At 35.7% G+C, this 19754-nt stretch overlaps 1 protein-coding gene across 1 annotated transcript in view; it reads right to left on the reverse strand.

Moving 5' to 3' along the window:
* The window catches only part of ADGRV1 (adhesion G protein-coupled receptor V1), a 247086-nt gene that overhangs the window by 117147 nt on the left and 110185 nt on the right, over nucleotides 1-19754 (reverse strand). The window contains exon 84 of the mRNA XM_031607653.2: nucleotides 19265-19365. Within this exon, the coding sequence (XP_031463513.2) occupies nucleotides 19265-19365 (101 nt within the window). The remainder of the gene's footprint in view (nucleotides 1-19264; nucleotides 19366-19754) is intronic.

Here is a 19754-nt window from a genome sequence, read left to right on the forward strand (position 1 = left end):
AGGTGTCTGCTATACTTCATGAGGTTCACAGTAGTCTTTCCACATACAGCTTTCCATTTTTTTTTTTTTTTTTTTTTGAATAAACTTTAATAGAGACAGATTTATCCTCTATCTTCTTTTTATTTCTATAAATTTGGTCATAAATATATCCAAGCTTTTAATTCCAGAATAAAACAATGAAGTATGCATTCAGAAAATGTATCTGAAGAGACTAAGAAAAAAAAAAGTTTTTTCCTTCAGATATAGAGGAAGACATATCATTAACATAATTGCTAAACTAACACTTTTGTCTACGTTTGTAAAACAATTGTGGAATTATTTGCAGGGTTCAGAAGTAGTGTGAAAAACGTGCATATGATCATAGAATCATAGAATCATAGAATCACGAGGTTGGAAATGACCTGCAAGATCATCTAGTCCAACCATCTTCTCATTACCATTGCAACCACAAGCTACTAAACCAGATCTCGTAGCTCCTCATCCAGATATCTCTTGAACACTGCCAGGGACGGTGACTCCATCACCTCCATTGGCAGGCCATTCCAGTGCCTGACCACTCTCTCTGAGAGAAAAAGTTTTTAACCTCTGGTTCAACTTGTGGCCATTTCCCCAGTCCCCGTTTGTTGCCTGGGAGAAGAGGCCAAACCCCTTTCCACCACAACCTCCCCTCAGGAAGGTGTAGAGCGTGATGAGGTCTCCTCTGAGCCTCTTCTTCTCCAGACTAAACAATCCCAGCTCCCTCAGCCACTCCTCATAGGACTTGTGCTCCAGACCCCTCACCAGTTTTGTTGCCCTTCTCTGGACATGCTCCAGGGCCTCAATGTCTTTCCTGTAGTGAGGGGCCCAAAACTGAACACAGTACTCGAGGTGCAGCCTCACCAGTGCTGAGTACAGGGGGATGATCACCTCCCTGCTCCTGCTGGCCATGCTATTTCTAATGCAGGCAATGCACTATGATTGTTAATTTTCTTATTCTAGATTTTGAAAGACAATTTTCCAAAGTCAAAAGTAGATTTATTTCTACCATCCAGTACCAAATAAAAAAAAAGAATGAAAATATAATTTTAAGAATGAAAATTTAATTTTATTACTTCTACTAGCCCATTAGACTTGTCAGTAAAAACATGAAGTGGAAAAATACCAGATCAAAGAGTCATATAATAGCATCACAGAATGGCTTAGGTTGGAAGTGATCTTAAAGCCCATCTTGTTTCAAGTGGGTAGGGTTGTCACTCATCAGATCAGGCTGCCCAGAGCCCCATCCAGCATGGCCTTAAGTGCCCACAGCTTCTCTGGGTAGCTGTGCCAGGGCCTCACTGCCCTTTGAGTAAACAATTTCCTCCTAACATCTAATCTAAATCTACCTTCTTTTGGCTTAAAACCGTTCCCCTTGCATTATAATTATCAAAACATTTTCAAAGTCACTCTCCATCTTTTAGATAAACTATACTTATAGATGAGTATAACTGTAATATCCACAAAAATAAGGCAAAAGAAAGATTAAAATACTACTGAGAGAAAAAGCACTGTAGAGTCAGCAGTAAGCAGGCTGACATAGACCTTGAAAACCAACAAGAAACCTTCCTGTTGCTGTTCCTTAAGACAGAATTAAGCAAGGTACAGAAAGAGATTTACGACTCCTTGGGCAGAAAAAGACTGAGGGAAATCAATTCCAAAGTGACAAGCTCAAAAAAAAAAAAAAAAAAACAACAAAAAAAACCAAACTAATTGAATTTGAAATTCTAGAAATATAAACAGTAGAAGAAGAGTGTGGCCTTTAACTGATAAATTAGACTTACTGAATTACACTGCCATATCCAGAAATGTATTTTTATAGATTATCTTGTCTAAATCCCTGCCATGGGTAGGGCATCCAAAACTTCCCTGTTTTCTCACCCCTATACCCAGTCTAATTCTACTCTCAGTTTAAGAGTATTGCTCACTGTGCTGTCACAGCAGGCCCTTGTGTACCGGCTGACATGTTCAAGCTTTGGCAGCAAAGGCAGCAGGGGAATCTGTGTGAGCAAAGTCCAGCACTGCCTCATTACTGAAGGTATTAAACACTATTGGACCAGTACAGATCCTTGAGGGATACCAGTCATCACTGACCTCCGCCTGGACACTGAGCCAAAAACTGCAACTGTAACAAACCCGGACAATTCTTTATCCACCTAATTTCCATACATCAAAATTCATCTATCTCAAATTCAGAGGTAATAATGCTGTGGTGGACTGTATCAAAGGCCTTACAGAAGTATGAAGACATCGGTTACTCCTCCCTTCTCCGCTGATCTAGACACTCCATCACAGAAGTCTAATAGATTACCCAAGCATGATTGGCCTTTGGTCAAGCCATAGTGATCATCCCTAAACTCCTATCTATCTTACATATGCTTCAACATAAATTCCAGGAAGATTTCTTCCATGATCTTACCGAGCATTAAGGTGGGGCCAAATACTCAGTGGCTCCCAGGGCCCTCTTTGTTTATCTTTTAAAATGGGTGGGATGCTCTCTTTTCACCAGTCACTGGGAAAACAGATTTTTGTGACCTTTCAACATGATCGACAGTGTGTTAGCAACTATATCTGCCAGTTCCTTCAGGATTCTGGGATGCATCTTGCCTATTCCCATGGACTACTATGTATTCAGATTCCTCAGGTGGTCTTAAACCTGATCTATTGTGATGGGAAGAAACTCATTCCTTCAGCATTCTCAGTGTTTATAGCTACCAGTTTTCCCATCTTGTTTATCAAAAGATACTGGTAGTAGTGGTGTGAAAGGAGAATGAAGAAGGGGAAGTTATACACTATTCTTTCTTTCTTTCCTGGCTAATGTACCTGCACAAGCTGCCAAATTCAGCTTCATCTATACCTTAAGCTTTTTTCATCTCCCAGATCATATTTCATTCATAAAAGCAATTTTTAATTCAAAATGAAACATCAGTTGCAAGATTATGGAAAAATAATAGAAAATGTTAGAAAAAAAATTAAAAAATGTTCCTCCTTAGGTTTTCACAAATGAAAATAATGGAAAATACATTCATACATTTTTTTTTTATTTATAAAGCACTTTAATGTTGTATTTGTTGTAGGGCATGAAGTTTACATTTTAAGGGTAATACAAAATTATAATTTCCTTTCTAATTGTTTAGTTATTCCTATTACATTTCAAATTGAATTTCTGGGGAGAGAGAGGGGATGAAGAGTTGCCAGGCAGGGCAGTCAGTAACTTGAACTATATGTGGTCTGTTGATCAGAGCCAGCAGCTAACCATTGCATGGTCACCAAACAATTCACTTGCAACAGCTGGAGAGGAGAGAACTGGAAAAGCAAAAGCAAGAAAACTCATGCATCAAGATACAGAAAGACAGAAAGAAAAATAGAAATAAAAACAGAAAGGAAAAAAAAAAAACCAACCCTACACTGAAAGACTTATTTGAGCTATACAAACATATATAAAAACTCCATGATCTCTTGTATCATCACAGACAGAATTCTGCTCTGTACAAACAACTTCAGAAAAAATATCTATAAATATATATATATATATATATATTTTATATATATATATAAAATATATATATATATATATTCTACCTCATTAGATACTGACAGCCAAGCTTGCTAGAAATCATGTTCAACAGTTAAAAATACTGAATTTTGAAGATCCAAACCAATTTTTAATTAATCATCTAACTTATTTTATCCCTTTGTGTGTGTATGTGTGTGTGCTTCAAAAGGCTGTCAAAGAACGGGTTAGAACAAAAAGCATGCGGAAGGGCAACTTACGTCATCTACCTGGACTTGTGCAAAGCGTTTGACGCTGTCCCACATGACATCCTTGTCATCAAATTGGAGAAAAATGGATTTGATGGATGAATCACTCGCTGGATAAGGAATAGGCTGGATGGTTACACTCAGGGAGTTGTGGTCAATGGGTCAATGTCCAAGACCAGTGACGAGTGGTGTTCCTCAGGGATGAGTGTTGGGAACAGTGTTATTTACAGGTGACGTGACAGTGAGATCAAGTGCACCCTCAGCAAGTTTGCAGACGACACCAAGCTGAGTGTTTGTTGACATGCTAGGGGGAAGGGATGTCATCTACAGGGACCTGAAAAGGCTTGAGAGGTGAGCCTATGCCAACCTCATGAAGTTCAACAAGGCGGAGTGCAAGGTCCTGCACCTGCATCAGGGCAATCTCAAGCAAAAATATAAAGTGGGTGGAGAATGGCTTGACAGCAGCCCTAAAGATTTGAGTATATTGGTTTATGAAAGGCTCAACGTGAGCCAGCAATGTGTGCTCAGAATCCCAACCATATCCTGGATTGCATCATGAGAAGCATGACCAGCAGGTCAAGGGATGTGATTCTGCCCCTCTACTGAGAGACCCCCACCTGGAGTACTGCATCCAGTTCTGAGGCCCTCAGTACAAGAAGGACATGGAGCTGGAGCAGATCCAGAGGAGGATTATGAAGATGATCAGAGGGCTGGGGCACCTCCTCTATGAGGACACACTGAGTGAGCTGGAACTCTTCAGTCAAGAGAAAAGAAGGATCTGGAGGGAATCTTACAGCTGCCTTCCCCTACCTGAAAGGAGCCTACAGGAAAACTGGAAAGGGACTTCTTATAAAGGCATGTAGCAACAGGATGAGGGGAAATGACTTCAAAATGAAAGAGGGTAGATTTAGATTAGATATTAGGAAGAAATTCTTTACCACGAGGGTGGTGAGACACTGGAACAGGTTGATCAGTGAAGTTGTGAATGCTCCCTCCCTAGAAGCATTCAAGGCCAGGTTGGATTAGACTCTGAGCAAGCTAGTGTTGAGAGAATTGTCCCCCTGTATAGCAGGGGGGTTGGAACTGGGTGATCTTAAAAGTCCCTTCCAACCCAAACCATTCTATGCTGTGATTCTACGATTAGAAAGCACAGAGTTTAGAAAGGAAACCAATAAAACTTGCAGCCCAGCAGAATTGAATGCTACATTAATACAGTTACAGTTTTCCAACTCTGAAACAGATTTAGTTAGTGGTAACTTAGAGATCTCTGCACTTGATTGTGTTATAATGCATTGCAGGAATGGGCCTACTAGAATACAGTTCTATTAATAAACCTTTCAAAGAGAAAGCTCACATGCTGTAGATAGAGTGGAAGAATACCACTAAATATTGATTACTCCAATAAAAACTGCAAAAATTTTCTGTTCCATTCAATGAGAAAAACAAGAGAAAATAAAGCTCAGAAATCAGATGTAAGAACTTGCTTGTCTGGAATTCTCTTCATACATCTCAGAAAGATTTGGAGGCTTAGTTGCTTAGCCTTTTTAGTTGCTCCTATATTTTGAAATAATGTTTATATATCAATAAGGCTGAGATCAAAGATTGAGATTGAGATTCTGTTAAATTACAGTCATTTGAAACAACATACTGTAATATTATTTTGGAGGTGACCAGAATCATATCTGATTAATCAAAGAACTAAATGAACAAAATCTGTATGTTGGTTATTTTAAGCTTGTATGTAGTTCATACAGAACCAAGCAGGTTAACAAATGAAGACTTGATTTCTTAAGTGTAAAAAAATACTTGATACTTTACATCTCTTATGATGTCTAATTTTCCAGAATTAGGAACTGAAAATTTTATGACTTCTGTTAAAAAGTTTTTAATTGTTCAAAATTTTCCCATGAACAAATGTAATAGTCATCAGGAAAATACTTTTAGCAGGATAAATGTTTTGAAATGTAGACAATTTAGGCAGAACATGAGTGATCCTTTCCTCCTACTGTTACTACCTCTAAATTTCAAATTTCTTACTCTGATAAGTTTACAGCTCTCTATAAAGAATCAAGCTCCTGTCTTAGTGATACTGACTGTAGTACCATGCTATCCTAATCTTCCCTCCTCAGATCTTACTAGGCATTCAAAATGTGACTGAACTGTACATACTACATTCATCTACATAATTAAAGCAGATCAATGTGACAATTAAAAGAACTCTTGTTTAATATGAAATGAAGTTGTTCTGGACCCAAATGGTGTCCTGCTGTGTTGTTTCATGGGAAAGGAGAAGGCAACTAGCTCTCGTTCACTTCCACAGAAAATGCATTTGTAATGAAGTACACTAAAAGGACTTCCACAATATGAAAGAGCAAGGAGAGTACAGTGCCCAATAACAAATTCTGGCCATGATCTGAAGAGTTAACAAGGGCTGCTGACTGGATACAGAGAACATAACAGAGCTAGTGAGCTTAGCTAAATCAAAGAAATTCACTTTAGGATTGATGTGGAGAGTAATTTGTGTTGCAGGGAGTCATCAGAACAAGAAAGGCTTTAATGAAAGAGCAGCAGAATGTCAAATTAAAGCATCAAGTATTCTATCACAGCTAACACTTAGATAAGAAGAGGTCACAGATGGTAATCAGTAGAGTGAAGAAGGTTTTGGTGGAAATTGCTGTAAACGGAAGGAAGAAAAGGAGCACATACTGAATTTCAGTATAGCAAGTGGTGGGAAAACGGTGTAGGCCTCATGAATCTGCCCACAAGATGCCAAGTTAAAGATTAAGCATGGTTTATATAATCAGCATCTTAAGAAAAGTAAATGATGACATTTCTCCAATGTATATTCATCTTGGAACACCTCTGAAGTACTCTGAAAAGAAAACATTGAGTTTTGTGTAATTAAGGCACAAACAGTATCCTAAACAGGTGAGAGTTCAGGAAAAAAATGGAAAATCATGAAAGCACTGGAAAGTCGTAACCAGCAGGCTCCCAAATGTGTTATTAAAAACATATAATGAAATGTATATATTTGATTGTGCATACATCATTTTGTACAGCTTCTTTTAAAATCTTTTTAAATGTTTTCAGCTTAGTCTTATAGTCTGTTTTGGGTACTTTAGTCTTGTTTACATGGTTGAGTTAATCTCTGTATTTTTTTCTCTTATCTCCATAATCATGTATCAAACTCATATATACATATATATAAGTTTATACATGCATATGTATACATAAAAGGGTCAGTCTTTAGTCTAGTACAGTTTAAATGTGTTTTTGAAATATGGAGAGTTTTAAGTATCTTTTTTTTTTTTAATACATACAGTGATTTCCAAAGAATGATATTAGTTCACAGTTTGAACAGCCTCAAAACATCCTGACTATAAGATCTAATATCAGTATACTGCACTCAGCTTTTTCCAGTTCTTAAACAGATTCCAGAATTAGACTTCCCTATCTTGAGATACTTATTCCAAGGCAGTCCTGATGAAATAAGTGAACCTTTTCATAAAACTAACTTACACTGCATAGAAAAGTGAGAGGAATTGGCTTATTCTCTCTCTCTTTGGAAACATACAACTTCATACAGATTAAAACTATTCATTGATATTCAAAATTCAGAAAATACACCAAAATGGGGAAATTTTTTATGTTTTGGCAAATAAACAAATAAATAAATCAGTAGTATCATTCTTACCAATCCAGCTGTAGCTATAATTAGAATAATCATCATTTGCAGAAAGTTACAACTCCTAACTGAGTTTGACATAAAAAAAATTTTCTCCAGTCCTAGGATACTAAAATTCCATTTGTCCAACAGAAATAAAAGAAAAATAATGACATTGATACGTTAACTCTTTCTACACATAGTGTAGAAAATAACATTCGCAATTACATAACACAGCAATAGCTGATTGCCTTATTTCTCATACTGAAATTCTATCTTCTGCCTCTGGTCAGTTACGAAATTCAGTACAGCTTAATAGAATAGGATGCTCTCAACACAGGAGATTGCCACCTGCTATTAAGACATATAGAACAAATAAACATCACCTTAACATCATACAATAATTTAACGGAGGTCAATGGAAAGTGAATATGCTTAATTTTTTTTTCCTCAATTTCTTGTATCACATGAAAACTACATAACCTACATAATCTTCACCAAGGGCCTAAGAACACATATTCACTATCCAAATAAGTTTCCCAATTCATAAGGACAGTGGGAAATATAACACCACATGGATGGAAAAATACAAGATTACAAAACCCCCTACAGTAATATTTTAATGGAGGTTTTAAACTAACACAGACCCATTAAATAATGTCACATTTAATGAGTACTTAAATAATATCATTAATAATGCAGTAATTGGACCTCTTTACAAAAAGAAAATCTATTTAACACTGTCATCATTTCCGGCAATACAAGTTACTGACTAGTATCTTACTCTTAGTTGTTATTATTTTTTAAACATAAATAAGCTAGAAATAATGAGCAAAAACAACTTTTCCAGGAATTGTAGCCCAACCTTTTTGTTCCTAAAAAACATACACAATAATCCTTTAACGTACCACTACTGTTTATGTGTGATTATGTCAGGTGAGGATATAAAATTACTATTGTACTCATGTTGTCTTGGAATCATCTGCAACTTGATCAGCCTACAGGATGCAGGATTGCACTATACGCAATTTCAGAGAATCTCTCAGCCTAAAGACAATCTAAAATTATTTTTTCTATCTATGTATTCACTTTCAGAAATGTTTTTGACTGTATACTGTTTCACATAGTTTATCAATTAATAAAACTAACTTTTCCATTCATTATCTGAGTTTTTAAGTAAGTCATAGTTTAGACACTAAACTACTACAATGCTTACATCTATATGTATAAATGTCAAATCAGCCAAAATTTGTGGTTTTGTTCAGAATATGGAAAGGATTTTTTTTCCTTAATTGTAAATGCATGCTTTTAATTATTTTTTTAATAATATTGTAAATGTTAAATATTCCTATATCGACATTTCTTGAGAGATTAAATCATAATCTCTCAATTAATTATAAAAAAGTGGACATCTAAGTAAAACAAATGGGTCAAGTGTAGTTCCCATACCAGTAGCGTAATCTAGTAAAGAACAATTTTACTAGAGAATTATCTTTGGATAATTTTGTGACTACTGCTTATAGAAGTCAGACATATGCTTTAACATTCCCAAAACTGATAGGGTTTTTGTTCTGATATTAGCATGACAAAGACATCACAAAAAAGAAGAAACTCACAGAGGCTAAACTCAACATCGTGAAAGCAATCTCACTGTAGTCAAGAGAGTGACAGAATTCCTGTAAAGCAATTCAAGTAGTTTACTAGCTTGACTGCTCTGATGCTGAGAAATACTCTCCCACCACCTGAAGGGAGCATGAGAGGTCTAGATGCACTGAACAGAAGTCAGCCTTTGTGTACAACCCCTACATAGTTTGATACAGTCAAACTATGGAAAGCTAGAACTTCTAAAACTCATGCAGCTGCCTCTGCATCTAATTTAAAAAAAAAAAAAAAAAAAAAAAGCAAAAACACAGGGCAGGATGTATATATGAATGTATATTACAGTATAATTTTCTTAGTCCCATATTTAGAGGATGTAAATTTGGGGGGGGCAAGTCTACTTTGTATCTAATTATGGGAAAATGAATTTTGTTATCGATTCATATTTTATTAATTACGAACTACTAACTACTAACATTCGTCTTATTATTTGTAACATAGTTTACAAAAGAAAATTTCAGGTCTGGTACCTGTGAGTAGTTACTGGCTCAGAATCTGAACACAAAGGTGGATTATACCGACTTCAGTGGCAGGCAGCAGGTATAGATTGGCTATCACATATAAACTGAAATAGGGTATAAATAAAACAGAACCAATTCATGCAGGGGATGGATTTCTTCCTATTTTCTAGTTCCTCGCAAAACTGGAGTCTACTCCCCCATTAGCTCAGGAGAATAGTGAATTCTAAAGGACGCTTCAGTTCTCCTCTATGCACTGGCATTTATAACAAGTTTTTTCTGCTGTTATTCTTGATCCTATTAATAACTTGTGTAAAGCACAATTATTTCTTTTCATTTGTTTGCTTTTAGTACCCTTACCATGCTGTATTATTTTTCTATATTTCTTTTCTTTAAAATAAAGAAAATAGGCTGATAGAAGTTTGATAGAAGATCTGTGTAACTTTCAAATCTACCTTCTCTTCACATGAAGTGGGACACTATTAACAGGAATTTATCTACACTGCTTGACCTACACCAGTATTCTGTATCAAAGTAAAGTCTGGGAGAAACAAGATATCAAATAACAGAGACCATGTGAATGATCAGGAAACAAGATGAAGCTGGAGATTTATCTTTTAAAGGATTATGTGAGATCTGTAGTATTCCTGTTTTTGTTCTTTGCTCTGCAAGAACCTCTAACAACACTTCAGTGCTTCAGCTGGAAATGGTGATGGTGCATCTCAAGAATCTACATACCTGCACAGAGGATACACCTACTTACTGTTCTGGGCAGGTTATAAGAGTATAAGGGAAAGTTTGATTTGGTTATTTGACTTGAAATGACTGAATACAGCTGAGGAAACCATCTGATAAATAATTACAGACAAAATATTTCAGGACAGGGCAGGTCTTATTCTCTCAGCTACTACTATAATGATGCAGTCAGTCCAGCAAATTATTCAGCACTATCTGGCTGAAATTTAGCAAATTAGAGCTCAGACTTTGGATTACACTTGGAATTGAATTTCTTGAATATGAAAACAATAAACTCATCTAGAATTGCACTACATGAAGCAAATAAATCATTATTATTGGCTTTAAAATTTTCATTGATCAAGGAGGCCACAGTAATTCCAAAAATAAAAGAAAACTGAACAACAAGAAAAAGCAGAGATTAAATGAAGAATTAGTTTGAGAAATCTTGTGTTATCTGATAGAGTAACAGCTGCTTTATTGTGGAGGTAATGAATGATAAGCAGAGGACAATTACACTTTTGCACTGATCAAAGAGCAGGACTGAGGTGAAATATGAACTGCAAGGAGAAGAGTTATCTCTAGATTTATATCTGATATTTAGGGACATCTTAGTAGGATAGGGAAAAAAGGGGAACTTACACTTCAATAAGACTAATTCACATTCATAGTTTTACCAGTGATACCTGACTTTTCTGAACAGTGCTGTCTGTCACAGGGGAGGGCCACAAAGATCATCAGAGGGTTGGAACACCTTGCCTACAAAGGGGACAGAGCTGGCATTCTTCAAACTGAAGAAGAGAAGGCTCCAGGCCTTGTAACAGTCTTCCCCTACTTGAAGGGGGCTTACAGGAAAGCTGGGAAGGGACTTTTTATATGAGCATATAGCAACAGGACGAGGGGAAATGGTTTAAAACTAGAAGTGGATAGATTTACACTAGATATTAGGAAGAAATTCTTTACTGTGAGAGTGGTGAGACACTGGAACAGGTTGTCCTGTGAGGTTGTGAATGCCCCCTCCCTCAAGGCCAGGCTGGATGCAGCTTTGAGCAATCTGATATAGTGGGAAGTGTCCATGTCTGTTAGAACTGCATGATCTTAAAGGTCCCTTCCAACTCAAATTGTTCTATGATGATTCTGTGATTCTATGAAAGTGAATGGTTCAGCAGGAAGGAACCTTAAAATATCACTGAGTCCAACTGCCTGACCACTTCAGAGCTAGCCAAAAATTAAAGCATGTTACTGGGGCCATTATCTAAAGGCCTCTTGAACACTGGACAACCCAACTCTTCTCAGCCTCTACTCATAGGACATGCTTTCCTGTGTTATTACCAGCATTGTCGACCTCTTCTGGACGCTTTCAAGCATCTACTTGATGCATTCTGTATCTATATATACATATACATAGTGCATAACCTGTCATGAAATCCTTTGAAATCACTGTTGTTCTCTCTACATACCTACATCCCTTTTTGGACACTAGCTGTCACAGGCAGATTGTGTAGCACCACATACTCTAATGAAGCTACCATGTAAGCAGATCGTATAGAACTATAGACTAAGCAGGTAATGTACTACTGAAAAATAAAGCTTCCAATAATTTGTATTTGCTTTTACGTGAATGCTTCCAGTTCTACATATGGATGAGTTCAACATATTCAGTAGAATGTTAGAAATTCAACTGTGAACCGTTCTTCAGAAAAGTTTTGGGTTTTTTTACATTGTATTATTTTAGAAAGCGTTATTTCTTGACCTCTAAACTAGAGTAAGCTTAATAAAACTTTATCTATAATTTATCTATCTATAATTCTGAAGCAAAATTTTCCAGCCAAAAAACGCAGTTTCTGGAGTTCTCTGGGAAATCCCAAATGAACTTCCATTCCAGAACAGAGCAATTCAAGCTCATCAACTTCAGGTTCAGTCCACGGCTATCCTGGATTTTAAAGGAGCTATTCTCAATTGCGCTTGTGATAAAAAGAACCATTTTACCTTCACACTTCTAAACAAAAAATCAACTCAGTCCTAACTTTGCTTCCTATGTCAGGAATGATCTATTTGTATGATTAAGATCAAGTTCACCTTTGATTTTACCATTTTAGTAGTACTGAGCATACAAATGCAGAACAAAAATCTTACAATCTTAATGCTAGAAGCGTCAAAGCTCAATTAATTTAAAATTCTATTAAATAAACATAACCAAGGACACATTACAGAGGAAAAGTTTCACATAGGCAAAGAAAGATGAATGTGATCTTTCCATCATTGATTCATAGGATTTCGTGTCACTAAAGGTGGCTGAAGAGCTAATACTGTTACTCATTGTGCATACAAATGGCACCATTTCATCTAGTTTCTTTATTAGCTTCTATTCCTCTGCATTTCCAGTGAAACCACACTTACACAAGGCTTTAAGAAACCAGTTCGACATTACCAAAGTATATTTTAACAATAGACAGTATTTGCTATCAAGTTTAATAATGAAAGCTTTTTGCTGTTCTAAGACAAACTTGGAAAGCTTGGACACCCACACTGAAAATTAATCTGAAGTGATTAGTAGCTATGATTGGTTTCAGCTAGAAGTTACAAATGAGCTTCATATTATTAATGGCATATATTATTCTATATAGAATAGAAGGCAAGTTGCATGCTTATCTGAAATATGAAGGTTAATAAAGATTAATACATGAACATTGCTTTTATGTTTCCCAGGTCAAGAGTAGGACCAAGTGTACCATAATGAATTAATGACTTGGCAATTGTTAAAAGGGTTTAAGAACAAATTAAAAACCACCCATCTACCCAAAGCTCTGCTCCAAGGTATGAGACTGAAAGATCTGCACCAATTACAGAGCATGATTAAATGTGAACATTGATTTGTTATAGAGCTCAGTCTTTTATCTCATGTGGAGATCTTTTGAGAATGTTGATATAATTGTCTCTAATTGAAATATATTAGTGTATCTTGATAATAGACATACTCAAGCACAACTTGAAATATTTTAAAAACACTTCAGAAGTAACAAACAGCAACAACTATTTTGCACCTGTGAAAAAGGTAATAGGAAGAGAAATTATTTGTGTACGCAAGATTTAGAGGACTGATGCATCTTTACAAAACACATTTACATTGTATGATTTCTTTATTTCCACTTCCCAATTTTTTTCTTGTTGTGGAAACACATTTTTTTTAAAAGGCCAGTCATCAGCTTCCAGAGCTTCAATTTTTAAAATGTTTTTAGTCTCAAAATATAAATAATTCCATAAATTACATCCAAAGTTGAATTTTAATGAATTTGAATTCAGACATGTAGAGGGGAACTACTCTGAAGGATCCCACTGACAGCATGTGACAATGTGAACACAACTCATTTGTCACCTATCTCCATATAGTGGTGAAAGAGCATATAATCAACAACTATATTTTTAAAGACTTTTCCATGACTGAACATGATTTTTTCTTTCCTGCACATGAACATACACTTCGCTCTTTGTTTTTCCATCCAACTAATATATAACACTTACTGCTTTTTTCAGTGATCATTTATCAGCATTTGTGTATTTCACAATCTTTCTCACAAGTTTGTTCAGATCTACAATTTGTATTAATTTCAAAATTCAATACAATTATCACAGTTAATTGTGAACATTGGTAATCTGTTTTTTATGACAATCTTACTGAATATTTTTTATATACAGTCTGGACCCTGACACAATTCTACCTGTACTTGCCAGATGAATCTTGCAGTCTCTGGTGTCATTTACACCAATAATCAATCACCTTTAGTCTTTAAAAGGATTTGTTATCTAGTGTGTATGGAACATCAGCTAACTGGAAGATGTAAAAAAGAAAGTAACAAGGAAACTGCCAAGAATTGAATCAAAAAGACCATTTAAAAAATATAAGCGTATCCTAGCAGATGGAAATATGGAAACAAATGAAGTGATCGTGGTGGTGTAAAAAGAGAAGCTGGCTAGCTTCTATTTATTGGTTAATATGACTGTAATTTGCTGCAAAGCAACATTACTGAGATACTGTTGCTCAAGAAAGCTGATGGATTTCTTCCTTCCTCAGTTAAATTCTGCAGGCCAGATTAACGTTGTGCGGGTGTTCCTAAGGTCACAACTTATTTGTAACAGCAATTGCAGAGGATCTTGTCTCCAAAAAGACAGGTCTGAAGAAAGCTTGTTAGCAGGAAAATGAGCAAGGAGAGATTTGCTAGTTAGGGGGAATAATAGCTATTTACATTTTTGTTATATAAGAATGGCACACAAGTGGAATGAACAAAGGGAGATAAGAAAGGACACTGAAAATTTGAAGAAGAGTTAAAAAATTATGTGAAAAGCATGGATGAGAGAAGGAGCAGAATAATTTTTCTCCTGCTAAAACACAGAGAAAAGAGATGAATGGGTAACTTGGAAGTGCTGCTGTCTATTTCACTCTGCGTGTGATCCCCAATAGTTCGTGATGTTGGTAAAAAGTAGGGGTGTAAAGAAAAAGAAAGAGCTGGAAGGCATTAGCAGATAGAAATCTCACACCCTTACACTTTAAAGTGATAAGTAGAACATTTGACTGTTTGTAATGAGGACAGGAGGTGTGAGATAATGTAGCAGAATTCTAACATATGTTATAGTATTGCTCATATATCTGAGTTTTGGCAAACCTTAGGAGATAACTTCTAAGCAGATACTAACAGCCTGTGCATTAACACTATTTTGTTACTGTAGTTCTAACGTCAGAGAAGTGAACAAGGACAGTAAAGTAACATTATCTCTAAAAGTAACAGAAGTACAAACAGATAAGCACTACCATAACAATCAGTTACCAGTGAGAGACCAAAATCATGCGTTAGTTGATGAAAAAAAAAGACATAAAAGTTAAATTATATATTATCTCAGATTTTAATTTTTACAGGTTCCCTCACTTGTCCATGATTCCATGAGCACTTTTTCCTTCCATTCTTCCTTTCAAGATGAGATAAAGCTAATTCAGGTGCTTTTAAATTTCAACACTCTTTAGAGTGTTAAGGTGGTATCTTAAATCTTTTGTTATATCACTGCACTGACCCTAACTTTCGCCTGGTGTTTGGCGCTAAATATCAGCACATGGATTCATGCTAATACCAACCGTCTCAGTGTCACAGCAATTTCACAACAATGTTCTCCTCCCACTTTGCACTCTCCGTAACAAGGAACTCTAAAGGCGAAATTGCTCCCTCTACTGGAAGAAAGGAAATATGCAGTAATGATGTTTCCGTAGGAATCAGTTCCTGTACTGTTCAGGCGTCTAAGAACGGCTTGCTGTTTTTCTTAACAGACCTTCCTCAGGGTTATATTTTTTATTATGCCTATCCTCTGTGTTCCAGTGCCTGTATAAAAATTTCTTGACCCTATTTCTAAACCCAGTTCTAGACCCTAGGTTCTAAAAGATGCAGTACACCTTATCTGTCATCTAAAGACGCCATGTATTTAAATCTAAAATGTGTACACATATATATTTATATGTATATTTATATATATATTTATATTTTTTGTTTATATATATAAATTTATATATATATATGTAACAGCTTCAGTCACTGCCATCTTGAGATAAATGATCATTTCTTCTAGTACAGATTTCTGATTAGCTTTGACAATCTGATTCTATTTGGGTACTGAGGACTCACAAATAGTAACATCATGTAATAGAGATAGGTCTTCAGAGCCTTCCTGATCATAAAATGACATTGCTGTACTATAAAAGTATTCAATTTAGATTAATCTACTATGAAATTGTACTTACACAAGCTAATAACCAAATACCTCTACTTATTGCTAAGATGAAACTGCTTTTGAAAGAAGCTGAACAAATTTAAAATTGTGCTGACTTGGTGGGAATGACTGAAATCAGCTAAAAAATAATCAATTCAGAATGAAACCAATTATTGGAAGGAAAGTTTTAGGTGTTAGCTCTCATTGCAGAAGCAACAAAGAATATAAATTTATTCTTCAGTGTTATCGCAGCCTTGTCATGAAGCTGAATTTCTAGAGTGGACAGCAACTCTGGACCACTGGGTCTAGTCCTGTTTACTCTGACCTCTTACTAACTTTGTGGGCTGTTCATCTTCCTGAAGTGCTAACAATACTATGTTCAGCATTGTTTACTCTTGTCAGGATACAAGGAAATCAGATCAGAAATCTCAGACCTCAAGGCCAACTAGGTTTTATAAAGCAGATTAGCTCATCCGAGGCAGTGAGGTCTAACTGTACAGTAGTGATACTTGCTGTGTCCATATAAATTTCATATGGACATAAAGTTTAGTGAAGCTCTGGACCAGGCTTGTTTAGAAACAGTACTTTAAGTAGTATTTTCAATGGGCTGACTCTAAAAAGCACAGACTTATCTTAAAGAAGATCTCAATTGCTGCAAAGACTTCTCTTTACAGTCAAGAGAGAGGCAGTACTTGACTACTTGACCACTGACTGGCACAAGTTGCTTCTGTGGTGGGTAGTATATAGTATCTCTCTACCCACTGCATCTTGGAATATTTTTTTCAAACTCTCCCTATCTTCATACACATGACAATTTCTTTTGGGTTTTGATTATAGGGAAATCGAGATTTCCACTATGTTGGTAGGGAATGGTTAAGATGAACAGTATTTCAGTTAACAAAAAAGCTCCATTTTCATCAAATGACAGACATGGGCTCTATATGGCAGAATTTGGTACTTGAAGTTGGAATCCTGAATTCTGAAGGAGTGTCTACCTTTCTGCCTTTGACTGTTTTTATAAACCATCCTGTTAGCTGTCCTTTTCCTACTCAAGTCCAAACTTTTTTTCATGAGTTTTAGCCTTCAAACACATTACTTCCATGTGACCCTTTGCTTCCATGATCTTATTCCTGTAAAACCTCTTGGATATTTAATCACTTCCTTCCAGTGTATCCTATTTCTAGCAGAACTGCATTTTCTAATTTTGTCTACAACTGACTAAATCTAAGCGATAAAACAATGCTGCCAAGTATTAGTTCTCAAGACTACAGTTTATCATTTTCAAATAAATATTTAGCAATTTCTTAAATGAGGATTGTTTGCACAATTTGATCTTAATAACACATATCTGACATGCTTGTTTGCACATTGGCTCAGGTTGCATAAAACAGCTTTCAGGCAGCTAAACACAGTAAGTCTTCTTCATCTCGCATTTCTGTTGAATACAATGCAAGAAAGAATCTGACTTGTCAGCTTGATAATTGCTATAGACATGATAAATGATGATGTTACACTAGCTTGAAGACTGGCAAAATTAGCAAATATATGCCTATTGTTTGGCAAAAATAAAAAGGATTACAAGTTTCCCCATATGACTTTTTTTCTATTTAGACTTGAAGTCTGCATTACTGGCCAGAATAACAAGCCATTTGTACACAATTACTACTGTCATCAGATTGTTCATGCTCAAATATTCCAAAGAAATGGCTACACCACATATATGTAGAGCAGCTCACACACAAAAATCAAAACTTACTGTACATATGTGCCACTCATTATACTCAGTGTCTTCCACAGACACAGAGCATGCACTGTATAAATGGCCTAGATATACACATTAAAATTTGCTGAGTATGTGATGCATCAAGCTGAGTAAGCACGCACAAACAATCTATAAAGTGCTTATTCCAAGACAAAAGCAAAGCAGTTCATTCCTATTATGATTCTAATCTTGGTTTACAGTTTATCAAAAATGAGAACTTTACCGATGAGTAAAAGTGAATTGATGCTGTGAATTGTGTTCATGTTATACTTTTTCAAGTACAGAAATCTTCACCTAAATTTACTCCAAAACTGAAAATCTTAGCCCACTCATTTTTCTTCCTTGAGATTTTTCAGAATTGTTGCATGATGACAAATAAGATGGCTAAGCAAACTAACAAATAACTAAGGATTTGAGACGAAACGTATTTTGGTAATGTCAGGATTCTCTGAGTAAATACCATAATGGAGAAAGAAAAAGTTTCACAAAGGCTTTAGAAAGCCTTCTACGTCTTTTTAGTGAGATCCCTCAAAAACTGGGTGTACTAAACATGCAAATGTCTATTGTTGGAAGCTTTACAAATGCTCAGTTAGCACTGAAAGCTCTAGGTCCACGGAGAAGACTGAAATGGAGGTTGGATTTTGTGAATTGCTGTTCTCCTTCACTGAGAGAGTAATCACAGAGCAGGCATTGTCTTGAAAGAGCGAGTTTTTGAGTAATGTGCTGAAAAGGTTTGACTGCCATCTACAGATAATATTAATTAGTGCACTGGTAGCAACTGAAAAAAAGATCATACAAGCACAAATGTTTGAGGGAATTCAATTACATACATATATATATGGCATATACATATGGAATGTAACTAACTTGAAAAGCTGCTTCTATTTTTTTCTGGCAAAAAAAAAAAAAAACAACTTTATAAAGTTACCTTCTTTCTGTAGACTGGCTTGAGATGTACTAGCAGTGCTTACCTACCTAAATATAACAGGACAAAGATGCAAAGTGGTACACTTTTCCTTTTATTTATGTTAGCATTAATTAGGTATTGATTTTCATATTAAAAGTTCTCAATTGAAAATGTCTTAAATAACATGACATCAGAAGTATTAGTGAAAACATAAAAAGTTAACTGCATAGTAAATAAGTAATCTTCTAAATACTTGTAAGAGGACATAGCTGTACATATCACAAGACAGACAACTGTAAATGAATTTTCTTTCAGCTGTTCAGAACAGCTAACATTACTCCAGTCCACTCCTGTCAAGAACAACCTTCTTTATTACCTCTGTCTTAAAATAGTTTTCTTTTTCAAAAAGCTGCTGTCAAACTGTCAGATAGGAGAGGGAAGAGGAGGGGAGAGGAGCAGAAAGATTTACTCACACATGGCCATGGAACTGACAAAAAGGAAAGTAAAGATTTACTTAGTTTATACTTACAGACCTCAGACTTTTTTCTTACCTGAGTACCCAAACAAGCAACCATCATATGAGTGAGAAGTTTAGCTGCAAACATTGCACATCTGGTGCAGAAAAGGTGAGAGATAATAGCCAAAGTGAAACCTACACAGGAACAAGAAAAATGGAAATTTAAGGCTTTGACTAATAAACTATGCTACAGAAAGACAATGTTGGCTCTCTTGAAGGTGCAGATCATAATAAAAAAAATAAAAGAACAAAAACTTAAGAGAACGTTAATTTTGTGTCACACTTTCATCACACATGAATTTACTTTTAGCATCTATTTTTCAGAGGACTGGGAGCTAAAATAATTACATAATGTAAACCAATCATTTTTGCACAGTATTTTTTTTATTTCTGCACATGGATGATTGCCATAATAATTAAATATAAAGCAAAGAACTCATAAACCTCTCAGGGAGCAGACCCAGAACACCATTTAAGGGCCTGAGGGGTACAGCAAGAATCTCTTTAGCATGTTTTTTTCTGGT

Source organism: Phasianus colchicus, chromosome Z, assembly GCF_987193195.1.
Source record: "Phasianus colchicus chromosome Z, bPhaCol1.hap1.1, whole genome shotgun sequence".
Classification (NCBI taxonomy): domain Eukaryota; kingdom Metazoa; phylum Chordata; class Aves; order Galliformes; family Phasianidae; genus Phasianus; species Phasianus colchicus.